Below are 9908 nucleotides of genomic sequence, written 5' to 3'. Positions count from 1 at the left end.
TTTTTATACGTACAATTAGTATAGGTTTAGCTAACTTAACTTCTTTCAAATTACCATTGATTCTAAATAGTTGGATATAATTTGACTTCTATACAACTCTTTTGAAATGTCACTATAGAAAACGTAACTTAAAAAAAAACATCCATTTTATAATAGTTGAAATTAATACAAGATAATTTATGAGTTATACTGAACAAGTACACCAACCAGAGGTTACGTTGGAATAATAAGAACCCCCATTTTTAATGAGAGATTGAGATCGAGATCAAATTTTTCAGGTATAGAATCATTTATCTTAAGCGTTTCATTTTAATATAAAATTTTTCAACGTGAAACAAGCTTTATAGTATCAGGCTTCAATTGGAGTATCAAACACGGAACAAAAAAGAAAGATAAACTGATCAAGTACTTAGTCCCCCACTACATGTGCACCAATCTTTCCTCTTTAATAGCCAACTCTCTTCCACACATAGATACACATTGTATTTGGACATAATATCCCAAACAAGGTACCAATGTATCAACATGCATAGCTTAATTACCAATAATCATCGAAACGTGCACATAACAAACATCATTAAATAGTAAAATATTTATTTAGGCAACTTATGCCGTCAATTCCTATTCCCCTCTTTTGGGGCTGCCCCTAATATTAGTAAAAAAGATCTTAAAAATATAAATCTATAAGCTACATGGCTATGTATGATTTTGAGAGTGAATAATCAAGGTTATAACAAGATTGCTTTTTATGTAGTCTAAGTAGATTTGCAGTCAGATGATCAGCTAGCCTTGTGTTTCATAACTTGTGTTTTTGTGTTTGAACTTTAATCTAACGTAATGGAAAAACACTCATGATAATTATAGTGTTTGCTTGCTTGGCGACTCGAATTCACAATCTTAAAATTAGAGAAAAAAAACAACTCTTGTGCGCTTACCTAAACCATGGACTGTAGAGAATTTTCACTGATATATAGAGCCCAAGTTTTACAAAGCACAATTATTATATTAGATGCGGTGTAAACTTTAGACCTTATTCCCAACTGCTCGTGACGTGTGATTTGCAATGTCTATTATTTCTGGTATGACAACGCTCACTGCACAAGTAAAGTTATTTTTAGTTGTTAAGAAGCTTGAAAAGTAAGGGACGATTACATTAAAAATTAGGTGTGATGGGTTGGCTGAGAGCTGCTACATCTATTCCACAATACACTGAATGCCATTATGTCCCTAATTAGTGATAGGACAGCGATGAAATTATGGTTATCACAAAATAAAAAGATTTAAAAAACGAAACTCCATCTGTGATCGATCACTATTTTGACACCAAATTTTAATGCAAAAGATTAGGGACAGATCATATCATAGTACTAGAAGAAGAAACAAATATAAGTGACTTAAGTAGGTACTTAGCTGGATGAAAGAAACAAAGACAAGAAAATGTATACAGGTGGCATTCACATGGAATTGGCGTTTACCCACCCGGCTTCCCTTATCCATTTTTATTTAATTTTAATTGTTATTGAAAAGAAACAACATAAGGAGCTCCACTTTATTATAGGTGTTTTCTGCTATTAGTAATCACAACATCACACAAAAAGAGAACCTGATCCACAAACTTTTGGTTAGCAAAGTCACAACAGATGAGTTCCACTATATTTTAGCTGTTTTCTGCTAGTAGTAATCACAACATCACACAGAAAAAGAACCTGATCCACAAACTTTTGGTTAGCCATACTCAGAAAGCGACAGTGTCACAATTCACAACGGATTCAACTGAACCCATTATTTTCTACAAATATACTTGTAAAAATCACTAAATTTAACTAATACTAATTTTTGAAAATACAATATGTCATCGAATCCCTCCTCTCAAGTACCATCTTTTTTTTGGGTTTTGGTTTTGTGGAGTGTCAATGTGTTACACATCGCTCTCCACTCGAGAAAAATTACAAAAGAAAAAAAAATATGAAAATTTTTTTCCTACTATATCCGTCTCTGTATATTTAAAGATGCCCCATCACTTCACCCTTTTCGTGAATGAAAAGCAAACGTGAACACTAACCACTTGAAAGTAGTGAAAAAACTTCAAAGAAAAAAGGTAGATAATCAACATTGATTAAAACAACTTGTTCTCCCGAAAAGGATATATACACAATCTACAATCAAAATTATGAAGAATAGTAATAAATATAAATAGCAATAACAATGATTCTACAAATTATAATAATTCCAAATTAAAGTGTCAACAAAAAAAAAGTAAGTAAAACTGATTTGTTTTCTGTTTAACTAGTAATGACAATCCACCAAAGCAGCAGCAGAAAACATGAGATTTTGCTGGTTAGCTGAAAATTCAAAATTAGCTGCATCTCGTTGATGATCATGATCTTCCGGTGACGCTGGAAGATTCAGATCAAGCGATAAGAATATTTTTGGCTTATTCTCCTTTGAATTTTCATCATGTGATGAATTATCTGAAGTGTTGCTGATTTCATCAACAGTAATATTTTTAGTGTTTGTTGCTGTTGTTGTAATTGTTGGTGGTCTATGTCTTCTCATGTGTCCACCTAAAGCTTGACCTGATGAGAATTCCGCCCCGCAAATTGAACACTCGTGGATTTTTGGCTTGATGTTGATCAAATTGGCAACTGAATTCGAATTACCTGTGGAATAATTAACTGATGGCGTGATAATCCGACTGGACTTTTCTTCGTGTTGATGCAGTAGTTGTTGTTGATGATGATGCCCTTGCTGTAATTGAGAATTTGAATCAGCAGTAGATTTTTTATCTTCAGTTACGGTTTTGATTTTTTTGTGACTTGTTCTATGCCCACCAAGTGCTTGAAAAGACGGGAAAGTTCTGTTACAAGTTTTGCACTCGTAGACATAGAACCCAGCTTTTGATCCAGTAGATGTTGTGGCCATTTCTGCAAACTTTCGGCTACTGATTTTCACCATCTTACGTTCAGTAGTTTCAACTTGTAGTTTCTCACATCGGCCACTTTGCGCTAATAGTATTAAACAATTAGCCATATCTTCATCTTCCTCTGATGTACTGCTAGTTGATATCTGAGTAGTTGAAGTAGTTGGTGATGAAGAGTAAATCTCATGACCTCCACGTCCGACGTCACCACTGCCTCCGTTGCTGCCACTTGCACCACCACCAGCGCCACCGTCGCAGGCGGTTGATGACGTGGAAGTGACCATCGCTACCGCCATGAACTGCCGTGGCCGCTTACTGCGCTTTCCTTTGAACACCAAAGTCCGATCGATTGAGTCCTCAGAGAATTCCATAAGAGAAAAAAAGGTTAAGAAAAGTAAGTGGAAGTGAAGCAAGTGAATATGAAAAAGAGAGAAGAGTGATGAAGGAATAGAGAAGAGTGGTGAGATTGCTAAAGTGTTTCTGTTAGTTATATATATATTGTGTTGTGTAGTGAATGGTATAAAAATTGTTTGAAGAGTCAAAAAACCACCAAGTGTTAAACTAGTGGATGAAATTAATGAATGAATATTTTTTTCAAAGTATATTGGCCAACCAATTTTGCCTAATGTCCTACTAAGAAAAAAAAGTTTCTTTTAAACTAAATAGTAGAGTCCTCATTTGCACTGCACTCCCTTTAACTACACTTGGTCTAGCTTACCATAAAAAGCAATTTTTTTTCTCCTCGAGGTATATGATATTTGTGTTGGATCTCGGCTAGATCAGAATATGTGTTAGAAGTCTCATATATATATATATATATATATATATATATATATATATATATATATATATCAAGGTAAAGTATTTCTTATTAAAAGTGGTTAATAAGGTAAAGTATTTCCTATTAAAAGTGGTTAATTAGTTATAACAGAAGTTTAAACTTAATATACCTCTGATCAGGAACCGAGAATATTTAACACTCCATTGCACCTAGGTAGTTGCATGACAAGCAACTAAAGTGTCGTATTTTCTAACTTTTTCTATATATACCTGGAATCACTTTTCTTAAAATTACATAAAATTAAATAAGTTTTAATTAGTATTTGATTTTATGTGGTGTACATCAAAGTAAGGTATAAGTATTGTTATAACTATGACAATTACATTAATTGAATGTAATTTACTAGAGCTGAGAGAGCTGCGATCAAATACCATGTATGGAGACAAAGGCTCTTACCTTTTACCAAATTACATTTATGGAGGTGAAATGTACATATACTTTAGACATAATTTTAAGTGTTACCAAACTTACAACGCATAATAAGGTGAATGAATGAGTTGATTGAGCATTAAAAAGAGAGTATCATAACTGAAAAAGCAAAATAAAGAGAAGTAAGAAGAAAGAAAAGTAAAAATACAGACAGATCATGAAGGAAAGTTGGTGATAGCTTGAAGTTTGGTTTCCACATTACCCTCTTTTTTTTTAATATTTCTTGTATGGTTTTGTTTGCTAATTTATTATGGCTAACTAACTAATATGCCAGCTAAAGTCACGAAGCAGATTCGAGTATCAAAGCAAGTGAGGATTGCACGTCAAAAGCACACTCTACCTCACTAATTCCATATACTCTTCTTAGACTCAAAGGAAAGTAGTAGTACATGAAGAGATGTAACTATAAATTAGTAAGACAAACTACCTAGATTCCATTGGCTTTCAAGCAAACCCTTCATTTTTTTTCTTCCTAATTTTGTGTATACAGTTTTATATTACGAGGTATTAAGTTGATTTACAATTACAAGTAACTATTTTATAACAAACTTAATAAGTTAAATTCGAAAAATAAAATAATCTTATGTGATAGAGTGAAGAAATGTATCTCAAGAGCTAGTTCAAGAGGTGAGGATTAATGTCCAAAATATATTAACGAGACAATTCATCATCCTTAAAAACTAATGTGAGGCTCTTCGCACCTTCTTATACCCAAGAATTAGCATTTGCTGCATGAGCAATTTAATATAACGCAAATGAAAATTGGAATGGGTGCCACTCATCCTTTAAAGAACGGATGTGGAAAAAATTACTTATAACGTCAACAAATAATATGTTTTATTTACTATTTTTTGTCTTGAGTCGGGGTCTCTCGGAAACAGTCTCTCTACTTTTTCGGAAGTAGTGGTATGAATTGCGTATATTTTATCCTCCCCAAACCCCATTTTATGGGAATACACTGAATTTGTTGTTGTTGTCAACATATAATATGTACAACTTAAATTAATTCTAAGAAAATTGATGATGTCAGAATATCATTATATATAACTATATAATATATAACTTGAATTAATTAAAGAAATTAAATGTCCACCTCCCGCTCTCTCGCTTGCTTGCTTTACCCATTCTCCCCCTTTCACTTTAAAACTTAAATTGTGGTCCTCCACTATTAGGCCACTCAAGCATGACAAATTCAAGCTGGACTGATCATTTTGAACATTTCGTTTTTATTCTTTTATAAAACTAATTAATACTTGATAGACACAGTATCATCTTACTAGTGAAGTCTAAAGAGTGGTGTATATATAGCCTTATTCTTACTTTGTGAAGATAGATATAAATTATTTTCGATAGATTCTGGACTCAAGATATTTGACACTTGAGACGATATTCTTAATATTTTAAAATTTTCAAGTAAGTCATACTCAATTTTTTGGTGGCATTTTTTTCGATTTTGACTTATTATATTTCAAACATTACACATAGATAGAAAATAATATGTAGCTTGCCTTTTCTTGAATAAAAGTAAAAGGAAAATTTTGTGAGGAAGATGTAGATAGAGTCGTGACTATTGAAAGCTTTAGAGCTCCACATGTATATGTCTCTATCACATATTTGCTAACATATACTCCTACTAGCAATTAAAGATATATATAATAAAGCAAGAATAAGGAGTTGTAGGGACACTAGTGGAGTGGTGACCATGTCAAGTGGGATTGAAGTAGACTAGTACTAGTAGTGTATGAATATATGAGAACTGTAGACCATACAGGTACCTTTCCTTCATATTCATTTATATATATGGACACAAATTTTAAGCTCGTGAGTATGGATTAATGAGTGTTCACTCACTCCTAGTGGCTGACATGTTCACAATTTGCTTACTTAAGTTCCTCTATATCTGTTTGGTGGAATGCCTAATTTTATTAGTTTTTGTTTGGTCCATTTTTTGTTAAAATTATGTGTATATTATACTCCCTTCATTCCTAAATACTTGTCGTTTTTATTACTGACATATATATTTCATAATACTTGTCATTTTAGAAAACCAAGAGATTATGACTTATTTGATTTTATTTTTACTATTAGTCATAAATATGGAGAAAATATTACTATAGTGCCCAAAAAAGAGAAATTTTAAATAAAGTTGAGTAATAACTAAGAATAATTTAGTCAAATTATCTTCTAGTTAATATTTTTCTTAAGGGTGTGCAACTAGACAAGTAAATAAGAATGAAGAGAGTATATCAAGGAGAGGGGAGGGGATTACAAGGAATTGAATTCTCGCCAATAATGTAAAAATTCAAATAGTCAGTACATAATTATTAATAGTCCCCTTTGTTGATTTGGTCTATTGATTGATTATTGATATTCTTTTTTTCTATTTTCTCATTGACATTGTACTTGCTGAACTCAAATGTAAATATATGGAACACCACGATGCAACAGACTATGGTTACATTGTACATAATTCGTAGTCTTTCAAGCACAATCTGTGATAATCAATCAATCATATGTTTTAGAAAAATCTAGACAATGAACCTAGTTATTCTTTATTTATAAACATATTTGTGTATATACTAGTGTATGGAAAGACTATTTCAAATTTAAATATATACTAATTTGAATTTTTGATAGTCGACTTCACAAAGTAGGGACAACTTATCTAAAATAGGCTGAACTTATAATTGGTGAAACGGAAGAAAGAAGCAATTAGTGGGTCATAATGGATTTTCATGTTGCTGATGTGGTTTTATTCATGATAAAGTAGCATTTTTACTGTTCGTGATCATTTTAAATTTTTAATTTTTCAAATATGATGTTTAAGGAAGATGGAAAGGTGAAATGTGGAAAAAATTAGCAAAGAGAGAATTGAACCATCGTCAATAATAAAGTGAAGGTTCAAATAATCAATAACTAGATTCTAAATTCAGAGGACTTTTCCAAATTTGAAACCTAACTCCAAGTTTGATTTAAAAAATTTATGATCAACAGTAATTATGAAATAAAGTAAAAAGTTATTCAAAATAGATAAATAATTTTCATAGCCAAACGACTCCTAAGATTATCATGTTGTCCATGACTTACTATGTGCTTCAATGTTAATTTGTTTCTCTTAACATTTTATTAACTATTTTTTAGTATTTATATGTATTTCAAGAGAATTAAATGTATTCAATTTTCTTAAAGTTGAAATCTAATTGATTTAGAATGCAGCTAAAATAATAAATCTTTTTAAGGATGTTACGTTTTTTTTTTAAAAAAAAAAAAAAATGTGTGAGGAAAGATCCATGAGAAACTGTCAAAGTCAAACACCCAAATGAAAGAATGTGCTTAGCAGATCATTTCCTCCAAACATTTTTTTATGCTATACTATATGTTGGTGAGCTTCAGCATCCAAATGTATGATTTTATCTATCAGAGATAGCTGAGTTTTCTATTTTATTTATTCCCATGCCATTTATACTTTGTTATTTTAGTATTTATTTCTTTTCCAAACAAATTCACTCAGATTTTGTTTAGTTTTCCACTCAATATATTCGGTACTCACATTAGAATCTGATTAAATTTGAATTTGTACATTATAAAATCCATTTTTAGAGAGACACTCCCAACATAATTTTCTTCATTTTTGAAAGCTCAAATCCGAAATCTTAAATTAAAAATGGAACGATCACAGCCATGTTTGATCACTCCTCAGAAATTTGAATAACAGAGACGGGAAGTCAGCTCTCCGAAGGTGTAAACCAAATCTGATCACTCTTTTTTTTTTCTTTACAAGGGGAAAATTGAACTTCTAGTCCTTAGAAATATCAATAAATTTTGATTTTCATTGTTGTGATCATATTTGACTAAAATAGCACCTCCTCAATGAACAAAAAAAATATGTTTTTGATCCTACATATGGAATTATATCCTCAAATATTAACAGCATATAATTAACATTACACATAGTCAAGTATTTTTTTGGAAACTCCAGAAAAACTGCAGCCGCTACAGCCTTTGTCACAGCCTCTGCCCTTCGGGTGAGCACTTTGTGCGCATTGGGTAAACCCATCACTGTGCAATCGCTTGTAAACCACACAGAAGATGTAAACTGCACTACATAAATCCCGTACGACGAGTTAGATTGAGGAGACATTAGGGGGATCGATACCGCTACCTCCACTGGAAGTCACATAGTCAATTATATAATGTAATAACAATTGATACGCCGATAAACTTGGTAAAGTTGCATGCATAAGAATGAAAAGTGCATTTACTTCAACCATTCAAAGTTCAATGCTTAGTCAGATATCTCAATAATCCCAAATTAAAACTTACTAGCAATTGAGGGATCTATTATCCCTTAATTCAAAATTAATATCTTTCGTGGAACTCAAGAAGAGCAAAATCGAAATTTATCAATAATTGATGAATCAAAAGTGCATTTTCCCATTTTTCTTAGTTTTTCCTTTTTTTATTTTTTTTTTACTTCAAATTAATTAAACGAGTATCATCAGAGTTATTAAGGACAGTACGATGGATGGAAGACTCGGGTGAGGATGACGGGAGGAGACTCGAAGCATTTTTCGGTTGAGACAGGGTTGCACCAGGAATCGACTCTTAGTCCGTTCTTATATGCATTGGTGATGGACGTGTTGACGCGGAGCATTCAAGATGAGGTGCCTTGGTGTATATTATTTGCGGATGATGTAGTGCTAATTGATGAGTCGCGGAGGGGTGTGAATGACAAATTGGAGGTTTGGAGGCAAATCCTTGAGTCTAAGGAGTTCAGGTTGAGTAGGTCCAAGTCGGAGAATTTGGAATGCAAGTTTGTTCACTTGAGGCAGGACGACGAAGTGGTGGTGAGGTTGGACTCCCAAGATGTCTGTAAGACGGACAGTTTTAAGTATCTTGGGTCTACGATTCAGGAGAATGGTGAAATAGATGAGGATATCTCTAACCGTATTGGAGCAGGTTAGATGAAGTGGAGGCTCGCCTCGGAAGTGTTGTGTGATAAGAAGGTGTCCCTTAAGCTTAAAGGCAGATTCTATGGAGTGGCAGTCCGGCCGGCCATGTTGTATGGAGCGGAGTGTTGGCCAGTCAAGCACTCTCACATTCAAAAATTGAAGGTAGTGGAAATGAGAATGTTGCGTTGGATGTGTGGGCTTACTAGAGGGGACAGAGTTAGGAATGAGACTATCCGGGAGAAGGTGGGGGTAGCTTCGGTAGATGACAAGATGCGGGAAGGAAGACTGAGATGGTGTTAAGAATTTGTGCCCTACTGATTATCTTATTTTCGTCTAACTGTTGCTTATCGATGGAACGGGTTGGCTGACGTGTTCCAAGGAAGCAGTAAAACAGAAAATAAAGAACACAATAATTTTTACATGAAAAACACCCGGCTCAAAAAGGTATAAATAACCACGACCTGTACCTCTAGAGGATTTAACCCCAACTTCACTAAATAACTCTGAGCCTCAACAACGACTGATTACAAAACTCTTGTAACCAACAAATAGGAATTATAAACTCTAATCCATATAACTCAACAACTAGGAATTATAAACTCTAATTCCTTTGACTCAACAACTAGAAATTATAAACTCTAATTTCTAACTACACACACACCTCCCAAGGTATGCGTTCCCAAAGTCTTTGAGTTTTTCCCAACTCAAAGACTAGCTCCTAATTCAGTTTATAACACACTGAAACTAATATTACATCAATAGTTCA

General features: G+C 33.0%; 1 protein-coding gene across 1 annotated transcript; it reads right to left on the bottom strand.

The window, feature by feature from the left end:
- Window positions 1–2146: 2146 nt before the first annotated feature.
- Window positions 2147–3459, bottom strand: LOC107874647 (zinc finger protein ZAT5). Its single transcript, XM_016721408.2, has one exon. The coding sequence runs from the start codon at window positions 3289–3291 to the stop codon at window positions 2287–2289; it is 1005 nt and encodes a 334-aa protein (XP_016576894.1). The 5' UTR covers window positions 3292–3459; the 3' UTR covers window positions 2147–2286.
- Window positions 3460–9908: the final 6449 nt, after the last annotated feature.

The sequence above is a fragment of the Capsicum annuum genome, chromosome 6 (genome assembly GCF_002878395.1).
Source record: "Capsicum annuum cultivar UCD-10X-F1 chromosome 6, UCD10Xv1.1, whole genome shotgun sequence".
NCBI lineage: Eukaryota > Viridiplantae > Streptophyta > Magnoliopsida > Solanales > Solanaceae > Capsicum > Capsicum annuum.
This window is presented reverse-complemented; position numbering and strand designations above follow the sequence as displayed.